Source organism: Thalassophryne amazonica, chromosome 8 (genome assembly GCF_902500255.1).
Source record: "Thalassophryne amazonica chromosome 8, fThaAma1.1, whole genome shotgun sequence".
Classification (NCBI taxonomy): Eukaryota; Metazoa; Chordata; class Actinopteri; order Batrachoidiformes; family Batrachoididae; genus Thalassophryne; species Thalassophryne amazonica.
The window spans coordinates 65,290,867-65,313,834 of record NC_047110.1 but is presented as its reverse complement, the minus strand read 5'-3'; the positions used below and the strand labels follow the sequence as shown (position 1 = coordinate 65,313,834).

The window sequence follows — 22,968 nt, the reverse complement described above, 5'->3', positions numbered from 1 at the left end:
CCAAAGGATCCAAAAGACCTAGGATAGAATTTCGCCAAACATTGTACGTGACAACAAAATACTTTATTATCACAATCAACATTTTTGTTTAAAAAAAATCACTCAACACAACTTAAAACAAAATCTCCTGAGGTAGAGGGCAGACAAACCACAATACAAGGGTGCACTGCTCCATGTTGTGTGACACAGTGCAGTGCTGCTCTTACAGAGAGTAGACTTTGATGAATCTGTGTGCGCAACAGGCAGTGTGTGGGACAGAAAAAAAGCTTGAGTATCGATCTTTTTACACGAGGATCGTTCAATATCAATACCAGCATTGGTATCGATATTATCAATATTAGGATCGATCCGCCCACCTCTAGTTCTTGATATTGTCTGTAATGCTACATTGCAGGGGCGTAGACAGGGGGGAGCGTGGGTGGGCTTAAGCTATAGCTTTTCCAACTTGAGTAACCCCCAACATGTATTCTCCAGAAAATTGACATTTGCCATTCTATAGTCCATGTGTGCAACACTGCAGGCTAACATTCTCTGATGATGTAGTCCTATAGCACCCACAGTGTCCATAGCACATTTAATATATTGTTCAGGCACTACGTTGGGATAAACTGAAATTTTATCTCCTCTCACATAAGGCAAGATGTACTTTTCTTTCAATATTGCATTTGTTTTGGCCATAGACTGTATATACTGGACAAACCCTGTGTGACGTCACCCATAGGTTTACTATAGATACCCAGAAGAATCATTTTAAAGTCCAAAAGGTTTTGCTCTGGGTGTTGCCATGTTGGCAGTGCTTACCCTACCTACATCAATGCTAACCCAAACATGGCTAAAGAGGTCGAGTAGAGGCGGGATCCTTGCATGTACTGGGTGGGACAAATGAAGCTCAAACACTCCTCCATCTTTGAGTCACCAAACAAGCTAAGCTAACAGGCTAACCTTGGTTCAGGTGTTTAATAAAATAAGTGGCTACTGCCCCAGTACTTATTTTAGGGGACTGGGCAGTGAGTCTGATTGCATGTGGTTTTGGTGTGGGCATTAAAAAATTATGACCTTTTTATTTCCTTGTTAGTTGTGGATTAACTGGACCTAATGTCATCAAGCTGCTGATAGCTGCTAAAAGCGCTAATGCTGTAAGCATACAAAATTGAATAACGTGGAAATTTCAGTTGATTGAAATACTATAGCATAAATGTCTTAGGACAATTTACCACACAATAAGTCGTATTATTATTACAGATATTTGTAATAAATTGCTCAGAAATGACAGAAACAGTTGTTCACAACAGCTAGCAGCCACAGCTAGCCGCCTGTGTTACCAGAGCTCTGATCATGCATTTGATTCTACTCAGAACTTAAAAACAAAAAAATGAGGTTCAACTCAGAAAGGTGCAACAGAATGCCCATTCAAGTCAGAATTTCAAGTTGTAATAGGATCCGTGAAGACTGAGTTTGCTGAAGTGACATTGGAGCAATGTGGCAGCACATGCAGTAACAGAATATTTACAGAATAATCTTTTCTTTAATTTTTACTTGCATGTTGTGTTTGATGTGGGATTTATGCAATAAATGTATCTGTTGGATCCTGAATTCAGTTGTAGTCCTTGGTGTTGCTCTCAGTATGGCAGCAGCTTGCAAACCCATAAAAATCTCCCTCCCAAGATGGAGAATGAAAATATCACAGGAAGTAGCTTGATGTCTTTTTCATGAGCAGACACACTGGAACACATTCAGATTGAATGGCAGGAAATGCTGATTCAGAATTAATGACACCCCACAGACAATACAAAGCAGTATAAAGTCTAAACTCTGACCCCAGTGGCCCCACACGGGCTGTCACTCAAAGCAACCATGCCCCTAATATGCATAACTTCATGGCTCAAAATGTCTTAAACTAATGAGTTATGAAAACATTCACCACCTTACAGTTGTTATGGAGGGGGAAACTAGCTAAAGAAACAAACTGTTTTTGTACCAGTCTGTAAACATGTTTATTTCCATTCTGAAGTTAGACATTTTAACATGGGGTTCTACAGGAACTTGCTCCATTTGCAGTCAGCCTCAAGCAACCAGTCGAGGAACTACAACTTTTACTCCATCCAGGTGTTCCTCATTTTGGACGACACAAGTTTGCTGCTTGGTTTTGGCGTGTTATGTTGCGTTCACATTATTACACACTCTACACACCACATTGGTCTCTGTAAATCATTACCACCTCAGAACTGCCAGTGGTGCTATCCAAATTTCTTATTATTTGCTTGTATCGATAAACATTGCTGGCATTAGCCACATCTTTATTATTTCTGACTAATTTACAGCACAATGGACATTGCCAACATGGCAACAAGGTGACTTAGTGCCTCACACCAAGAAAGTTTGCGGATCTCTTCCCCTGGTCTTTTACGCGTTGTTTGCATATTCTTCCCTTGTCTGCGTGGGTTTCCTCCCACAATCAAAAACATGCTTATGTAGGGTCTGCTCCTTTCTCTGCCCCTGACGAAGACAGTGACTTTACATCTGGAGTTGGCTGTCCACTGCTCCTGTATTGGTTGGATTGTGTCTAACTGTAATAATGATGAGTTAAATGCAGAGGACAAATTTGTTGTAGGTATGTATATATGTACAATAAAGGCCCCTCTTCTTCTGCATTTGAAAGTGGACATTTGCCGATGCAGATTTTGTTCAATCTTTACATATAAACCTGTTAAGGTTTCTATGGCCACACGTATCTCAGCTGTTGCCAGGTAGCTCAAAATTTTCACGCAGGCTCTTTAGTTGCTCCCATTGACAGTCCACATAACGTAGATTGTAAAATATCAGACATTTCAACCCTCACAGACCCTTTCTGAGTGACAAATCCCTCAAATTTGTTGACAAACAGAACAAATGCTACATAGAGAATCATTCACCAAAGTTATAGAAAATAATTCCACATACTTTTGGCAGAATAAGCCTTTTCCAGCAGATTTAAACCCAGACTGTTCAGAATGCTGGCATCCGTTATGGGAAAAAAAACCCTCGTTGCTATGGTATGAAAGCCAGGCTGGGGTCATATGTCATTGTTTACATTCTGCTGCCAAAAGGAATTCTCCAGAAACCATGTGGCTCTGACAGCCGACAACAACAAAGCAGATACTATTTTCACTTTTGGGCTTCAAACGAAAAAAGAAAAGAAAAGAGAAACAACACTGGAAACTGACTATAGGGGCATCAAGGATAATTATGTCTGATACTTAGGTAAAGTCTTTGATTCTCTGTCCTAACAGACGTTTTCCTGTTGCATGCCACTGATTTGACCTGACTTTTGGAAAATGCGTAGACCATTTCTTTTGGAAATCTTGGACCATTGGCTTGATACTTCATGTAGCACTTCAGCAATAAACAAACAAAAAATAAACAAATGTTACAGGAAAACATAGACCATTGACTGGTATATTCACTACTAATAATCCAGTCATTCACCATATTCAAATTATGTAGTATTTTAAGTTGTACACAATACTCACCCCAGCTTATATTGTAGGCTGTTTGTTGATGCAGACAAAAGACATATGATCAGTGACTGAGTGGTTATGACTTTGATGCAGTGACTGATGACGTCCTCTTCTTCGGTAGGAATTATGGTTTCCTTTTAAGTGTTTCTGTATAAAAATATATGACCAGTTTTTACCTGAAGCCATCAATTATGGCCATCAGGCATTGCGAAGGCTTTACGTCCTTCCATCTGTCTGTCTGTGCTCAGCATAAGTCCAGTCCTATTACTGCCACAGTCTTCAAATTCACAGGAAACATTCTTCGGACACAGACCTTGGACAACTTCAAAGATGGCTAACCAAGACCTATTTTAAGAGGTATTTTAAGAGGTTAAAAAGTCACATTCTGTTTCAGTCTGTTTCCTTTTTAGTTTTGAGTGACGGAAGTGACAGCTAATAACAAAGATATTTCACGGACGTCAGCGTGCATGCTAACGTCTTCTAATTCAAAGCTAACTTGTGCTCTTGTCAAATGTGCAAAAACATAAATATTATTTATGATTGATTGATAAAGGGGCTTTATTGAATATGTTCAAATTGCAAGTAAGACAATTGGCTCTTAATAATTAATAGAGCCCGACGGATATGGATTTTTTGAGGCCGATGCCGCTAATGATATTTGGATGAAAAAAATGTCAATAATCGATAAATCGGCTGATTTGCCAATAGCCGATAAATCAGCCGATATAATTAGTATTTTTTTAATTAATAAAAGGTTCTTTTTTGGACCCTTAACAAAAAAGGTATGAGCTAAAAGCTGAAGCTTTGTCCTCATATTGATTAACTTTATGACAGAGAAGAATTTTCAAGTTCAAAAAATGCAATCAAGAATTAAACCTTTATGAAATTAGCAAATACATATCATTAAAAAGAGTTGTGAAATACATCTGATCTTGTACCTCCTGTTGCTGCAACTTAGATATAGGTTCAGGATAAGGATATAGATCCTTATAAACTTACTTGTATGCTTTTGTCAGCCGATCAGTGCAGTGTGACGGCGAACTTCGGGGGCTGGTGATGAACACATTTAAGCAGGGGTGTAAGGAACTTTCAGTTGAATGGAGTGCCATCTACTGTACAAACGGTGCAAGGACATTTTACATTGCCGACACAAACATTATTTCAGTAACTGTTCTGTTTATGAGAAATTATCGGCGTTCTCTCTGCAAAACTTCGGCCAATAGTGAGTACTTTGAAAAGGGCTTATATTGGCCGATAATATCGGCCGGCCGATATATCGGTCGGGCTCTAATATATATATTTTTTTTTTTCTCTCTCTCTCTCTCTAACTTCTTAGTTTAAGACATTTTAGGCCATAAAGTTCTGTATAATTGTGGGCATGGTTACTTTGAGTGACAGGGACTGAGCCCAGTGACTCTTGCCTCTCGTAGCCTCCGACCGTAACTCATTGTCTACTCGATGTGGCACCACTCGCTGTTGTGTTGTTGTGTCTGTCTGTTTGGAATATTTTATTACAAACACCTGTAATAATCTGGCTTCTAAAATGTCAATCATCTAAAATGTCTCTGTTGCAATATTCACACTGAGTGGAACTCTCGTCTTATTTATTGTTGTAGGCTAATCCGGTTTTTAAGTGTGATGTAACGCATCATGTGATTTTCAACTTCCGGCTCCAAACAAAAAAGACGCGCTGTCATTAACATTGAGAACTGCACTGAGACGCTCTGATCAGGCTGCACTTAAACTGTTGCACACGGACAACAGGATTAACATTGCGATATAAAACTCTTTGTATATTGTGCCTAAAACTCTCCTGGATATATTAAATGGGTTTTTAGATGTTGTTATTGCGTTTGTTTTATGTAAAAATGCCAGAAGCTCAGGTCGTTTCACCGTTATTTCCAATGGGAGTTGCTGCGAGCTGCGATCATTTCCTGTTCATGTCGTTCAGGGGGAAAGTGAAGTTTGCACTTTAACGTCCTGTTTATTGTAATAAATATTTTTTATTAACAAACAGACATGTATATTTTACCTGTGCATAATAAAATATATAAAGTAAAAGGAAAAACGTTTTAAGTGTTCTTATCTTAGAAACAGATGAATGCAGTTAACAGAGGTGGAGTGAGGGACGGAGGTTTGCGTACACTGTAAACACAAACTAAACTTAATCTGTAGATTCTTAAAAGGATCATACAGTTGTAACTTTAATTGTAAACTTGCAGGTCTTTGGACCCGGAAACAGATTTATCACGTGATGCATTATGTCAGAGCTTAACAACCAGATGGTGTTAACACTCTTAGCACCTTTCGGCAGGTCCAGCTAATGTATTTATGAGGAACTACACAGCGTGGCCTGGAACTTGGAACCTGTTGTTCTGGAAATATTTGTAGTTAAATACTTGTCCAGCATGGAATGACATTTTACTCTGCAAAACCAAATGCCACATTTTCTAATTATGTCGACCAGTCACACAAAACGTGGCTGTTTCATTGGAACACAATTTTTCATTAATTTATTTATTTGCATGTGGTTTTCCTGTTTAAACAATCAAGATTTGTAGGTCACGATCACATAATTTAGTAAGTCCCTTCGGCTGCTCCCTTGTTTGCACTCGGGGTCGCCACAGCAAATCCAAGGTGGAACTGCATGTTGAATTGGCACAAGTTTTACGCTGGATGCCATTCCTGACGCAACTCCACATTACATGAAGAAATGTGACAGGGGTGGGATTTGAACCCGGAACCTTCTGAACTGAAACCAAGCGCATTAACCACTTGGCCACCACCCCTGCCATGATCACATAATTTGATAAAGTAAATATAGCATTTAAGATCTTAGAAACTTCTTAGAGTTCATGATTAACTTTCAGTGAGAAAACTTTTAATACTGAACAGTGTGACCTGTAGTTTTGAAAGAATTTCTTTCAGTTATGGTAATATGTGATCATTACATTCAGTAGTGCAGAGTGTGTTTTAGCTGGTTGTCACTTGAGCACTTCCAACAGAGATGACAGTAAATAGTTAAAGCTAAAGGTATATTTACTCACTGAAGTCAACCACATAATCATTGTTAGGCAATCTTCTGGGTCCAAAATTGGCTTAAAAGTATTGCATCTTTCTTTGTTTACATCCACGGATACCAGCTGTAGGCATATAGACTATCCAGTGATGCATTGTGCAAGGGCTACTTCCAGACATGCGCACTGACACATGCAATCCTCCTATCGGTCATCTTAAGCATTTATTTAAAATTTACAAAGTAAACATGCGCGTCACGATCTTGTGATCTTGTTCATGCTACGGGGCACCTCTACCTCTATTACTTTATCTCCTTTTCAGTGGTGACAAGAAGCAGTTACTCTGAGTCCATCTGATTGCCCCACCCAATAATATTAATTAGCCAGTTAGCTCTCTGTGTTGTTTGCAGTCACAATCAACAATGTGCTGTTTAAGTACATTTTTGTCCTTACTAAATAGATGATCACCAAAACATCTAACAAACAGTGCCTCAGTGGAAATATTTCAGACTTCTCCTTTAATATTAACTTTTTACACACATTAGATGATTATAAAACCTACCATATATTATTTGAGAAGCTCTCACTGCATTACACAGAACTTTACATTACAATCTTTACAAGCATAGGAACTAATGTGAAAAAAAATGTACAGGAAATGTTCAGTTTTCAGATTTTTTTTTAAATCAAATTGTTTAAAATTCTAATTAAAATCAAAAGTATCACTGTAACTCTAGCCTCACTGTTTGCATATGTAAACACTGCTATATGCAACTGTGCACTTTTTCTCAGAACTTGTCACTGTTTGTCACTGCAAAAATATGATATAGAGAATAAACAGTGCAGATCTGTAGTCACTGTTGTTAGTGATGACACACTGAAGGAGGATAATGCTTCACTGCGGCGGCATCTCCTCTCCTCCAGGCTCAGTGCCTGACTGTAGGTAGGGCTGCAGTTCAAAGTCAGTCCAGAGCTTTTCTTGTGAACAGCTGCCCATCTGCTGACTAAGCAGCGAGCTCAGCACTGCCCAACATTATTCATCACATTGTCGCTTTAAAGCACCTCATGCTCCGTTCAAGAATTTTTGTTATTCTTACATTTGTTTAAATGTGTTGTTCACCTCTGTGCGGTGCTGATGGCGTGAGTGCTTCTAGATGCATGAAAAAGTACTGTGTACATAATGTGCCATACCTCCCGTGTTGACCTAAATTCATAATAATCAAAGGAGGCTAGACTCACTTATCCTCTGAGTCATATTTGCAGAAAACGAATGTGCAAAATTAATAAGTAATTTGATGATACCCTGCAATGTAGATACACAATCGTATGCAACAAGGACTTCTTAGGAAATTATCTGCCCAGTGCCACCGTGTCCACATTATCTTTATGCTCAACACACAGTTTGTGTCAGTGATGATAATGTGTTTGAGCCTAAGGTTTCTATTGGCAACCTCTATTTGCATCCTAAAGAATGATGCAGATGGAAGAGGCAGGGTAAGAGGAGAGATGTAGTGTGTCACATCTCTCCTATTAATGTTACTTGCGATCTGGGCCTAAATTTGATTTTTGCAGTACCTTTGGAGGGGGTCATGAACCAGTTATAGAAAACACTGTTCACCCACACAGGAAACAGCAGGACGCGTGTCGACAAGAATCAAAGGAAGCAGCGGTTGGGTGATTAATTTACGAACTGACTTTGCTGCCTTAAATCATTGTGGTGGACAACAAGGTAAATCAACAAAGTGGTAGAAGTGTTTCTCAGAGATTTTGGATAATAAATCAAATCAAATCAATTTCATTTATATAGTGCCAAATCACAACAAACAGTTGCCCCAAGGCGCTTCATATTGCAAGGCAAAGCCATACAATAATTACAGAAAAACCCCAACTGTCAAAACGACCCCCTGTGAGCAAACACTTGGCGACAGTGGGAAGGAAAAACTCCCTTTTAACAGGAAGAAACCTCCAGCAGAACCAGGCTCAGGGAGGGGCAGGTCTTCTGCTGGTACTGGTTTGGGGCTGAGGGAGAGAACAGGAAAAAGACATGGTGTGTGAGGGGAGCAGAGATCAATCACTAATGATTAAATGCAGAGTGGTGCATACAGAGCAAAAAGAGAAAGAAACACTCAGTGCATCATGGGAACCCCCCAGCAGTCTAAGTCTATAGCAGCATAACTAAGGGATGGTTCATGGTCACCTAATCCAGCCCTAACTATAAGCTTTAGCAAAAAGGAAAGTTTTAAGCCTAATCTTAAAAGTAGACAGGGTGTCTGTCTCCCTGATCCGAATTGGGAGTTGGTTCCACAGGAGAGGAGCCTGAAAGCTGAAGGCTCTGCCTCCCATTCTACTCTTACAAACCCTAGGAACTACAAGTAAGCCTGCAGTCTGAGAGCGAAGCGCTCTATTGGGGTGATATGGTACTATGAGGTCCCTAAGATAAGATGGGACCTGATTATTCAAAACCTTATAAGTAAGAAGAAGAATTTTAAATTCTATTCTAGAATTAACAGGAAGCCAATGAAGAGAGGCCAATATGGGTGAAATATGCTCTCTCCTTCTAGTCCCTGTCAGTACTCTAGCTGCAGCATTTTGAATTAACTGAAGGCTTTTCAGGGAACTTTTAGGACAACCTGATAATAATGAATTACAATAGTCCAGCCTAGAGGAAATAAATGCATGAATGAGTTTTCAGCATCACTCTGAGACAAGACCTTTCTAATTTTAGAGATATTGCACAAATGCAAAAAAGCAGTCCTACATATTTGTTTAATATGCGCATTGAATGACATATCCTGTTCATGACCTATCCCACCATGTTTCTAAGATTTGTGGGGCCAAGTACAATAACTTCAGTTTTATCTGAGTTTAAAAGCAGGAAATTAGAGGTCATCCATGTCTTTATGTCTGTAAGACAATCCTGCAGTTTAGCTAATTGGTGTGTGTCCTCTGGCTTCATGGATAGATAAAGCTGGGTATCATCTGCGTAACAATGAAAATTTAAGCAATGCCGTCCTAATAATACTGCCTAAGGGAAGCATGTATAAAGTGAATAAAATTGGTCCTAGCACCACTGTCTGAGGCCATACGAAGATCATTTGTAACCTTCACTATGCTGTTTCTGTACTATGATGAATTCTAAACCCTGACTGAAACTCTTCAAATAGACACACTCCTCGGCAGATGATCAGTTAGCTGTTTTACAACTACCCTTTCAAGAATTTTGAGGAGAAAAGGAAGGTTGGAGATTGGCCTATAATTACCTAAGATAGCTGGGTCAAGTGATGGCTTTTTAAGTAATGGTTTAATTACGGCCACCTTAAAAGCCTGTGGTACTAGCAACTAATAATGACAGATTGATCATATTTAGATTGAAGCATTAATTAATGGTAGGGCTTCCTTAAGCAGCCTGGTAGGAATGGGGTCTAATAGACATGTTGATGGTTTTGGAGGAAGTAACTAATGAAAATAACTCAGACAGAACAATCAGAGAGAAAGAGTCTAACCAAAATACCGGCATCACTGAAAGCAGCCAAAGAGACGATATGTCTTTGGGATGGTTATGAGTAATTTTTTTCTCTAATAGCTAAAATTTTATTAGCAAAGAAAGTCATGAAGTCATTACTAGTTAAAGTTAAAGGAATACTCGGCTCAATAGAGCTCTGACTCTTTGTCAGCCTGGCTACAGTGCTGAAAAGAAACCTGGGGTTGTTCTTATTTTCTTCAGTTAGTGATGAGTAGTAAGATGTCCTAGCTTTACGGAGGGCTTTTTTATAGAGCAACAGACTCTTTTTCCAGGCTAAGTGAAGATCTTCTGAAGCTAGAGATTCACCAAGGTGATTGTTTCACACCGCAAGATTAGATTAAATAGAATTTTATTAATCCCTTGGGAAGACTCCCTCAGGAAAATTGAGGTTCCGGCAGCATTGTATAGCAGCACACAGGATAAGCAGCACACAGAGTATCAAAAGTGAAAGTAAAAACAATTTGTAAGTGTAAATACAATACACAAATACTAGAAGCACTCAGAGAGTGCAAAGCTCCGCCAAGGCCATGGGGTCACTGACACCATAACATCTACACGCCGTGGAATCATTGAACCTACAAAAGTCTAACAATGATGTTTGCTCAGTAGTAAAAAAAGTTTCATCTGCTGTGACTGGATAGCATGTATCCTTAGTGCTTGGCATCACAGTTTATTGCAACTTGCACCTTTCCCTGAAGGTACTGTCACCTCAGCATTGATATTGATATTGCATGTGCTTATAGACAAACACAAATAACAGACAAAATTCAATTTATTATTCAACTAAACTACAAATATATTAATTTTTTAACATTTATGAAACACTTCTCTAAACAAGGCCATAGGGTCACTGACCCTAAAGAGATTCCCTCCTTGGTACAGTGATCTATTCAACAATTCAGTGTTACAACCAAAACTATGACATCCTTGACCATGAAAACATACCACTAGAACTTGGAATCACTTTTATGTCTTTATTAGTTCAAACGTTATTGTATAAAAACGATTTTTCGGTAATGGCTGTTTTCTTCTGGATCTAGCTCCATAACATTTGAAGCTACATCAAATCTGATCACACCTTACTGAATCAGTACAGATTCAGCTACAATTTGGTGTTAGTTGTGCGTCTCTGGCTTCATTTGTCACCTCACACTGACACATTTTCTATTTTGACTATCTGGATCACCAGATCCGGAATCCGGATCCGATCATCACCAAACTTTGTTGTTTGATAGAACATTTGACTATGTTACACCCTAATTTTTTCAAGCCTTTCTGCCTTGTTTTTGTGGAGTTAGAACTAGAATGTCAAAATTCCCCCTATCCCCGCAATGGTGAAGAATCCTTTAAAAAATTCCTGGATCCGGATCGTGATCCGGATCACCACTAAAATTTAATCACTTGTTCCTCTTGTCATTTCCAACCACTCCACAAACTTTCATCAAAATCCGTTCAAAATTTTTTGATTTATCCTGCTGACAAACAGACAAACAGACAGACAGACTCAAAGGAAGTCTGTCTGTCTGTCAAACAGTCTGTCAAACAAACAAACGCGACTGAAAACATAATCTCCTTGGCAGAGGTAATAAATGCCACAAATCCTGTCCGCTACTGGTTTACTGGCTACTACTGTTCCTCTCCTTCCCGTCCTCTGTCTTCCTGTTACTCCTCCTCTCCTCTGAGTGAGGAGTATTGTCTGATGGCCTGAGGGACAAAGGAGCAAACACTGCAACACTTTGCACCATGAGCAAACACCTGAATCGTTGATGCCGTGCTGGATGGATTCATGCTTTCATTGTTGTGTGTTGGGGGGGTGTGGCTGGACATTTTGGTGTTCTTTTCTTTTCTTTGCTCTCCAGGTGGTATGAAAACTGATTTGTCTGTGGAGAAGGTGCTGGCTGAAGAATCCTTCACCCTCATCAACATTATGTGCAGCACCTGTGGATGGTGCTCACATGCAACCTTAAAGACTTTCAGCTGAAGCAGATAATGAGATGGTGTTCTGCATTTAAGCCATGTGTGATTCAAGCAGAATTGTCGGGAACTCGACCTTGTGATGTTCGTTTGTGAGACGCTGAGGACCGCGCCTGGGTTTGACACATCGTGCCTGTGAAGCAGGAAGGGTGAGGGACACATGCTGTCAGCACACATCAGAGGTGATTAATTGTTTGACTACTTGTTGATAGTAACTTGGTATTTTGTTACGCAGTATATTTGAATTGTGATGAGAATTGTGTGTCATGTCCCGGCCGTTTCCAGGCTTCAGCCCATATGGCCCTTCTTCATTTAGTTCTGTTCCTTTGGCATCAGCCTCGTTTTGTTAATTACCTTTTTCTTCATGTGGGGTTTTTTTTTTTCCATGTTCTGATTTTTGCTTGTCACCTTCTTCCTTTGTTACTTTTCACCTCAGTTATGTTTTAGTCTTGTTTTGTTATTGCCTCTTTCTTCACGTTTATTCAATGTTCTCATATGCTTTGTCACTTTCTTTCTTTGTTACTTTACAGCTATGTTTTAGTTCCATTCTAGTTTATTCACAGTCTGTTTTATGTTTCAGCATTAGTGTTTGTTTGCTTATGTTACTGTTCTCTCTTCTGTTAAGTATTTGGGTATTTCTGGTTTTGGTTTTCAGTTTTGTTTTCTTGTAGTTCTTCTGTCTGTTCTAAGTAGGTTTATTGTATTATTTCCCATGATTCACTTATCACGTTCTTGTATGCTTTTCAGTTTTGATCAAGTTAGGGTGGTGTTCATGGTTTTCTTTGTACTATCTCTTATTGTCATGTTTGTATCTGATCACCTTTCTCTTGCTCCTGCTTGTCAGTCTCTCATTGTTTCCACAGTCTTTTCCGGATCACTGCACTCTCAGTTCCGCACCTGCACTTTGTCCTCTCAGTCAGCCACGCCCCTTCATCTGTCATTCTCTTGCCCATTTGTCACCGCCCTTCTGCATCATTGGCCTCTTAGCTGTCACCTGACCACGCCCCCCTTTCCAGGCCTTTCCTCCTCCACGTGCACCTCATTTCCTGATTAACACCTGTCCCTATTTAACCTGCGTCTGTTCACTTCTTCCCCGCTCGTTCGTTGATTCACTCACGTACCAGCCTCTTGTTTCGTTCTTGTTTTGCCAAGCCTTGTTTTTGGACTCTGTTTTGTGTTCTGGATCCTGTTTTTTGCCTCTGCTCTGACATACCTGTGTGCTCATGTTTTGACCTTGCTTGTTCTTTGGACCACATCTTCAGCTTAATCCTTGTCAAGTACTTTTGCTCCGTGGACTGCCTTGCTGTTATCGATCCAAGCCTGAATAAACCACCCTTTAAGTATATTTCCTTTTGTCGAGCCTGCATTTGTGTCCTGCCCTCGGTCCAGTCCTGACAGAACGAACGAGCCAGACATGGACGCAGCGGGCTCGAATCCGGTCGCCAGGAATCAGACGCTGATACAATCAAGAGGATTTTGATGACCTTCAATTTTTTTTATTTGTTTTCGTGACTGTTTCTCTCCAAAAGAGAAATCTGATTGTCTTGAGCAGGCATGGGAAATCGTGGAAGCCAATGAATGGCTTTATGAACGCTTCCCTGATCTGCAGGACCTGGACATGATTTTTTCTGGCACTAAACTTCCTGACTGGATAAAACATCCAGAGGCCCACCCGTGTTCACAGCCCCTGCCTGTCGATGACGACGCTGAATGGAGCGATTGTGATGACGATGACGAAGACAATTCATCGGAGTTAGAGCAGTTTGTAGTACAGGACTCGGTAAACGTATTGTTCAAGGTACAGGACTTGTTTTATAAATACCATGACAATCTGAGTCCACAGAACCGACGTCGCGTTCTGTCGGACCTTGATCAGCTGTTACAAGCCGAGCCTGACGTGGTTCGTGCCTTTCCTGACCTTGAGAACATAAAGGCTCAGTTTAAGCAGGGCCTTCTTCCGCCATGTATCGAAGATCCGATAGAGTTCATGTTTGAATCAGACATCACCGCAGCCTGTTCGACCGCACCACGGCACATAACGATATCAGACGCAGCCCTGGTGGGGCATCAGGAAAAGAAACCGGCTGCACCTGCAAAGCCGAAGACACCGGAACACGGCCACGCTCAACACCCATGCAAGCCCCTTCACGAGCACCACCTAAGTCCGCACCACGAACGACTCACGTGGCTTCCACACGCTCGCTTCGGACCGAAGCGGAGCCGGCCTCCTCATGCCCGACTTCCCAACGTCTCCGGGCCACGACAACGGCTGTTCTCAGCCTTCCTCCTGTTCCAGCTCCTCGACAGCCCTGCGCGCCTGTGCCACCGAAGACCGTGCGCTTCGCACCTGCGCTGCTCCAGTCTCCACGCCAGCGGCACCAGCGACGCTTCCAGCCGGCCCGGTCTCCATGTGCACTGCACCAGCGACTGAGCGATCTCCGCACCTGCGGCACCTCCCGCCGAACCAGTCTCTGTGCGCATCACTCCAGCGGTTGCTCCAGACTCCACGCCAGCTGCACCAGCGGCTGCTCCAGTCTCCACGCCAGCGGCACCTGCGACGCTTCCAGCCAGCCCGGTCTCCATGCGCAATGCGCCAGCGACTGGAGCAATCTCCGCACCTGCGGCACCAGCGACTGCTCCAGACTCCACGCCCACGGCTGCATTGGACTTTGCGCGCACCGCGCCAGCACCTGTTCCAGCGCACGCCGCACCACAACCAGTCTCAAGGCCAGACGGTGCGTCGTTCGCACACATGCCGTCGGAACCTTCCCCTCCTGCGCCTCCTCATCCTGCTCCAGCTTCACTGTCGGCACAGAAGATGACGATCGAGGACGCAAACCTGGAGATGGTTAGTGACATTTTGCTTGAACTGTATTTCTTGCGGGTCTATTTTGTACTCACGTTGTTTACCTCTGTGCTTTGTTGGTTCAAAGCCCCACGCCTACTCCTGGGGTGGACCATGTCTGACCATGACTCACAGTTTCAGAGCGTCATGACCTGGCTGTTGGGTAAAATTATTTTGTTCTTAGGGGTCTCCCCAGGGGGCAGTTGTGGGTTCATGGAAACATTTTCCATCTCACCCCTGTTAAAATTCTCTCTCATGTCTCCAAGTACTTCTGGCCATGCCAATTATCCACAGACTTTGATTAACCTTCTCGTGCAATACATTCGGCACCCTGAGCAAATACAGGGTTTTCTGGTTGGTACTTGTGTTGGTCTGGTTTTGTTTGTTTTCTGTCTGCACTTTTGCTCGTTTATGGGGATTTTTTGCTTTTTTGGGGTTTTGTTCAAGAACTTTCATTTACTGTATGAGGGCTCTTTTCTGTCTTGTTTTTGTCATTGTTGTAAGGTAGTGTGTATACACCTAAATGTCTTGTGTTTCAGTACCTGGAATGTGAACGCCCTCTGTTTTGCTTGTGGCTTAGCTCTACTCCCTTTTGCCCAGTGGCTTCTACGCACAATGGGACTCCTCCTGAGGAGGTTGTTTACTGTACACCACTGCTTTGGAGCTATTCGTCCTAAACCTGGCCCCGATGGTTCTTTGGGAACCACTCTAGGGGCCGGTTTGTCCCAAGGCCGAGTTCCTGATGTCTCCACGCCCGTTTCTCCACGGGTCCACTCCCCTGACCTCATGGTAACTCACGACCCGGGGGTGTGTCACGTGCCCAGGCCCTTTGTTGAGCCGTATTGTCGCCCGCCTGGGGGCCTCTTTCCTTCCTTGGCTATGCCCAGTTTTGGGTCCCTCGACCGCCTGCCCGGGTATTGTTATTCCATGTTTCCTCTGCCTGTTTTGCTGGGGTCTGTTGTCAGACATCCCTGGGGTTTTGGTTTTTTTCGGCCCTCTTGTGGCTCTCCTCTCTCGTTCTGCCCTCCGTCCTGTTCCCCCTGCCGCCCTCCCGGTGTCGGGTTCCTGGGCGGGTGCCCGGGGGCACCCGCTTGGGGGTGGGGTACTGTCATGTCCCGGCCGTTTCCAGGCTTCAGCCCATATGGCCCTTCTTCATTTAGTTCTGTTCCTTTGGCATCAGCCTCGTTTTGTTAATTACCTTTTTCTTCATGTGGGGTTTTTTTTTTCCATGTTCTGATTTTTGCTTTGTCACCTTCTTCCTTTGTTACTTTTCACCTCAGTTATGTTTTAGTCTTGTTTTGTTATTGCCTCTTTCTTCACGTTTATTCAATGTTCTCATATTGCTTTGTCACTTTCTTTCTTTGTTACTTTACAGCTATGTTTTAGTTCCATTCTAGTTTATTCACAGTCTGTTTTTATGTTTCAGCATTTAGTGTTTGTTTGCTTATGTTACTGTTCTCTCTTCTGTTAAGTATTTGGGTATTTCTGGTTTTGGTTTTCAGTTTTGTTTTCTTGTAGTTCTTCTGTCTGTTCTAAGTAGGTTTATTGTATTATTTCCCATGATTCACTTATCACGTTCTTGTATGCTTTTCAGTTTTGATCAAGTTAGGGTGGTGTTCATGGTTTTCTTTGTACTATCTCTTATTGTCATGTTTGTATCTGATCACCTTTCTCTTGCTCCTGCTTGTCAGTCTCTCATTGTTTCCACAGTCTTTTCCGGATCACTGCACTCTCAGTTCCGCACCTGCACTTTGTCCTCTCAGTCAGCCACGCCCCTTCATCTGTCATTCTCTTGCCCATTTGTCACCGCCCTTCTGCATCATTGGCCTCTTAGCTGTCACCTGACCACGCCCCCCTTTCCAGGCCTTTCCTCCTCCACGTGCACCTCATTTCCTGATTAACACCTGTCCCTATTTAACCTGCGTCTGTTCACTTCTTCCCCGCTCGTTCGTTGATTCACTCACGTACCAGCCTCTTGTTTCGTTCTTGTTTTGCCAAGCCTTGTTTTTGGACTCTGTTTTGTGTTCTGGATCCTGTTTTGTGCCTCTGCTCTGACATACCTGTGTGCTCATGTTTTGACCTTGCTTGTTCTTTGGACCACGTCTTCAGCTTAATCCTTGTCAAGTACTTTTGCTCCGTGGACTGCCTTGCTGTTATCGATCCCAAGCCTGAATAAACCACCCTTTAAGTATATTTCCTTTTGTCGAGCCTGCATTTGTGTCCTGCCCTCGTCCAGTCCTGACATTGTGCAGCTCGCTTGTCACTGCTGTGGCGTGCGGACAACTGATCCTCCACCTGTTGTGAGAAGCTGCTCATTTACATAAAGCTTAAAGCTTAAAGCTTGGGTCACAGCGTTGTGGAGTAACAACTCGCCATTGTTAGGATCCTTTAAGGATTTCTCCCGGGAGTTCCGACTGGTTTTTGACCATCCGGTGAGAGTGAATACCGTTGCCCAACGGTTGCTGAATCTCAGGCAGGGGAGGCGGAGTGCGGCGGAGTATTCCGTGGACTTCCGGATTTTTTCTGCTCAGTCAGGTTGGAACGCCGCAGCTTTACGAGGAGTGTTTGTAGATGGGTTAAATGAGTCATTAAAAGACGAGCTGGCAGTCCGTGACGAGCCAAACGATTTAGATGAGCTGATATCGTTGGTGATTCGTCTAGATGATCGGATGAAGGAGCGTGGACGCGAGAGAGGGCGGCCATCAGAGCGGGTTTTTTCGTCTCGGGGCTTTCCCCGACACAGATCTGGGCCGCCTCTTCTTCGCCCCACTGAGGCTCCTCCGACGGGACCTCTGGCTCCTCTTGCAGACGAGCCCATGCAGCTCGGACGAGCAGAGACCACTGTATTGCCCCGACATATAAGCGTCAAGAAAAATAATGGTGACGTATCTCCAGGTGTTCTGGGACAGGCGAAATAACACACACACACACAAAAAAAACTTGTAGGGGTTAATGTTTTGGTTTTTTTTTAATAGGGGTTATAATTTGTTTGGGGAGTCAGAGGCGTGTCTGGTGGAGTGAACGTTAGGCGGTTAGAAGCCCGTCTGGGCTCTTTTTTATGTGTATTAGGTTGTTTCTGTTTGGGTTTTGGGGTCGTTTTGTTTTGTTGTTTTTTATTTCCCTACATCCCTAACCCCAACCTCACTTGCCCCAAGACCGTTCGTCTTGTGGGTTGTGGGGTGGTGCAGGTTGGTCATGCTGAGCTTTCTCAGAAGACCTCTGCACCTAGTGGGGGGTTGTTAGGGGCGTTTTTCTTGGTTTGGTTAGGGCCCGGTTCCACTCCAGCCTCGGTGAGCCTTTGTACCGTTCGTCATTGGTGTTGCCGGGGTGTGGTGCAGCGGGAACATACCTCAGTCGGAGGGGTGGGCCGATCTGTTGCCGTTCGCCATTTCGGTAGTTCCACCCCTCCCGAGAGGCTGGGGTATGGTCGAGTTGGGGCACCGGACGTATTTCCGGTTTCCGGTTTTTGCCTTGGGGTTGGGGCTGGGTTAGTTTTTCCTGTTCCCTTCCCCGGCTTAATGTTTTGAGCCGTTTGCCAAAATTGAGCCGCCGAGGGGCTCTGGAAGGGACCTGGGGTCTTTCGGGGTGCCGGGGAAGGTAACAGGGTTTAACGTTTGTTTTATTTGCCCCCGGGGTTGTTTAAGGTAGTCCTCCGGGGGTTGGACTTTGATTTTGTTTTGTTTCCTTCCGGGTTCCACCTCCAGGGTTGATGGGACGGTCCTCTGGGGGGGAATTGGCTTATGGGGCCGACAAGCCAGGTGTGGCCGGGTCTGGGGTTCCAGGATCCTGGGGAGGGTGCCTCCTGGGGTTTGATGGTACGGTCCTCTGGGGGGCGCCGTTTGCTCCATGTATACCTGGGGACCTTTGTGGGATTCTGGTTCTGGCTATTCCTCCTGGAACCGGCGGTAAAGGCCTTCTGGGGGGGGTTGTTTGTTATTTTTCTTTTGTGCATTTATGTTTGTATTGTGTTTGTGGGGCTGTGTTGGGTTTTTGCGTTTGGGAGTTTTTCTTTTCTTCCCGGGGTTGGATGGGACGGTCCCCTGGGGAGGTTTTGGGTGGGTTTTATGTTTTTTCTTGTGTGTTGGATTGTACTGGGGACTGTTTTGGGGTTTTTGTTGATGCCAGCCGGCCTTCCAGCTGCGGTGCCGTGTCCTGCTGTCTGTGGTGGACCTTGGGAGCGTTGTACTGTCTGCTTCCTGACGAGGACCCCGGAGGGAGGTGCTGTTCTCGGGCCTGGTCTGTTCGGTCGCCGGGAGGCTTCCCGTTAAAGGGGGGGTACTGTTGTGTGTTGGGGGGGGTGTGGCTGGACATTTTGGTGTTCTTTTCTTTTCTTTGCTCTCCAGGTGGTATGAAAACTGATTTGTCTGTGGAGAAGGTGCTGGCTGAAGAATCCTTCACCCTCATCAACATTATGTGCAGCACCTGTGGATGGTGCTCACGTGCAGCCTTAAAGACTTTCAGCTGAAGCAGATAATGAGATGGTGTTCTGCATTTAAGCCATGTGTGATTCAAGCAGAATTGCCGGGAACTCGACCTTGTGATGTTCGTTTGTGAGACGCTGAGGACCGCGCCTGGGTTTGACACATCGTGCCTGTGAAGCAGGAAGGGTGAGGGACACATGCTGTCAGCACACATCAGAGGTGATTAATTGTTTGACTACTTGTTGATAGTAACTTGGTATTTTGTTACGCAGTATATTTGAATTGTGATGAGAATTGTGCAGCTCGCTTCTCACTGCTGTGGCGTGCGGACAACTGATCCTCCACCTGTTGTGAGAAGCTGCTCATTTACATAAAGCTTAAATACAGACCTGAATGTGTTGCTGATAGTGTGTGCCTTTTGAAGGATATTGCTTGTAACTGCTGACTTACCTCACCTCTTCTATCCTTCGCAGAGAGTCGGTTTGTCGTGTCCACCTGGGGGGTGTTTGGCGGAAAAGTGAGTCCAGAAGCGCCGGGCTTCGATCCTTTTAGGCGCTGGAGAGCCTGCCAGCCTTCACTCCACCAGACTGACGCATCTTTTGTTTATACACCTTGTTTTGCACCAGAGGGTGAAAATTAATAAATTGTTTTGTTATAGGAACCGCTTTCTGGTTATTTTAGCGCTGGGTTCCGTCGGACGCAGGTCCGCTCCTCAACCCGCGTCGACACATAACATTCATGGTGTTAACTTCAAATTCTGATCCAACCATCTGAATATTGTACAAGAAATCAAGATTTTTTTTCCACACTATTTGTCAATTTCACAACTTCCCATAATGCCCTACACACGCAGCAGTTCCAGTTCGGTGGTTTGAGTGAAAAAGCTAAGAGCTTGTGGGATTTAAAGCATTGGAAGTGGTTCTTGTGCAGAATTGTGTTATTTCTACCAGTGGAGGGGACATTCCATGATTCACACCAAAGCGCAAATAGCCTGTTTAGCTCCTGCCAGTGTGAAAAAGGTAAGCGGGTGGACAAAAATCACAGAACAGCAACCACAAAAAGACAGAATTTTCTGCTGAAGAATTATTATCATATACATACATTTCACACATTTATTCTCTATGTGTTAGTGCCATTATGGTTAAAGTTTCATACACAGTTCTACAATAAATATTTTTTTGTTTAAAGTGTTTATTTCATGTGAAATTTGGCATATGTCAGTTATTTTTGCCACTGAGACAAGCATCTTCAGAAAAAGAAAAATGCAATTTAATTTTTTTTTAATAGAATAAAAAAAGAATGAATCTTTTAAACATACGATTGACAAAGTGTTCACTGTAGATCTTTGAATGAGTTTTGGGAATCCAAGGTGTCTCTTCTGCCTCATTCCTGCAGGCTGGTTTTAACCAAAGTTTCTTTTAGTGCTAATTGATGGGAAATCTGTAGAACATTACCTTCCTTTCCATGCATCTGGTTTCCACTAATCATCCTTGAGATGTTTCTACAGCTTAACTGTCCACCTGGGGTACATTCAGTTGATTGGACATGATATGGAAAGGCGCATGCCTGTCTACATATAAGGTCCCACAGTTGACAGTGCATGTCAGAGCACAAACCAAGCATGAAGTCAAAGGAATTATCTGTAGACCTCTGAGACAGGACTGTTTTGAGGCACAAATCTGGGGAAAGGCACAGAAACATTTCTGCTGCTTTGAAGGTCCCAATGAGCACAGTGGCCTCCATCATCCATAAATGGAAGAAGTTCAGATCCACCAGGACTCTTCCTACAGCTGGCCGCCCGTCTAAACTGAGTGATCGGGGGAGAAGGGCCTTAGTCAGGGAGGTGACCAAAATCCCGATGGTCACTCTATTATAGCTCCAGCTTTCCTCTGTGGAAAGAAGAGAACCTTCCAGAAGGACAACCATCTCTGCAGCAATCCACCAATCAGGCCTGTATGGTAGAGTGGCCGGACGAAAGCCACTCTTTAGTAAAAGGCACATGGCAGCCCACCTGGAGGCAAAAGGCACCATGAAGGACTCTCAGACCATGAGAAACAAAATTCTCTGGTCTGATGAGACAAAGACTGAAGTCTTTGCCAAGTGTCATGTTGGAGGAAACCAGGCACCACCCCTACAGTGAAGCATGGTTGTGGCAGCATCACGCTATGGGGATGTTTTTCAGTGGCAGGAACTGAGAGACTAGTCAAGATTGAGGGAAAGATGAATTTAACAATGTACAGAGACATCCTGGATGAAAACCTGCTCCAGAGCGCGCTTGACCTCAGACTGGAGCGACGGTTCATCTTTCAGTAGGACAATGACCCTAAGCACACAGCCATCAAAGGGGTGGCTTCAGGACAACTCTGTGAATGTCCTTGAGTTGCCCAGCTAGAGCCCAGACCTGAATCTGATTGAACATCTCTGGAGAGATCTGATAATGGCTGGGCACAGACACTCCCCATCCAACCTGATGGAGCATGAGAGGTGCTACAAAGAGGAATGGACAAACATAGGGCCGCTAAGCTTGTGGCATCATTTTCAAGATGACTTGAGGCTGTAATTGCATCTTGTATCCTCCTACTGTATTCTCGACTGTCTCGGGGTGCCTCTTTGCACAGCCAGCAACCTTGGGTTCTATCTGCCATGGTAGATCTCTGCCTCTACGGACCTGGTGCTCATAGCCTGTTTTTCTGCTGCCATGATCAGAGCCTCTCTCATGTCCTTCACCCCAGCTTTTGCTAGCAATTAGTAGGATTTCTGGATATCAGCCACCCCCTCGAACAGTCTTCTGCTGTTGGAGGTACTCACTTTCTGATTTGTCCCTGGGGGCCACTTTCATGATGCAGTCTTGGTTGTTTCTTGTTTCCTGGTGGCTTTGAGATTTATCAGCCTCCTCTCCTCCTCTTTTCACTGCTTGTCTAGTGTCAGTGTGCTAGACTTTGGCTGGAACCCTCCTCCTCAAGGAGTATTTAGGATTCCTTCTTAATTATCAAAATGTAGAAATTATTTGCTTACCCCGACTACACTTTGCTGCTGGGAAATAAAGTGTGCTCATCCAAACATCAGGTAACACAAGACAAGACAAAAACATCCAAATTTTTGGCAGTAACTGGAGTTGCTAGGTAACAGGTATCACACAGTTATGTAACTGGCCATGGCTCTAGCCTCCATGTCTTATGGGGTTGCCTCTTGGGGACCAGAGATATCCCAGTAAGCAGGATGGGGGAGGCTTCCCTCACTGTTTCCCATCAGTTGCAGCAGCGGGCATGGAAAATGTGGCTTCCCTGTGCCCTTTTAAATCACCCGCTTCAGGTCTGTACAATAAACAAGCATAATAATAACTGCAGTTATTGGGAAGCCAATATAAGAGCAGCAATGAATGCCACTTATTGTGTAGAATATCACCTTAATGTAAGTTAATGAATCTGATGTTGTTGTTTCAGTACTACTTCACTGTCAGTTTCACCCACGAAAACCAAAAGGCACTGGAGTTACGAACAGAAGATGTAAAGGACTGCGATGAATGGGTGGCTGCAATATCACATGCCAGGTAAAGGAACATAAAATTGAAATGTGCAGATGTGCTAATTAGATGTTGAATTAGGTGGGTGACTGTAAGCAGGTTTTGCTGTGATTTCGCAAGTGTAGTTAAAGCTGGAGCATGTAAGATTTAGTGTCACCTAGTGGTGAG

The 22,968-nt window shown here is 43.5% G+C and overlaps 1 protein-coding gene across 1 annotated transcript in view; it reads left to right on the top strand.

The window, feature by feature from the left end:
* The window catches only part of rasgrf1 (Ras protein specific guanine nucleotide releasing factor 1), a 112,042-nt gene that overhangs the window by 1,112 nt on the left and 87,962 nt on the right, over positions 1–22,968 (top strand). The window contains exon 2 of the mRNA XM_034176525.1: positions 22,721–22,827. Within this exon, the coding sequence (XP_034032416.1) occupies positions 22,721–22,827 (107 nt within the window). The remainder of the gene's footprint in view (positions 1–22,720; positions 22,828–22,968) is intronic.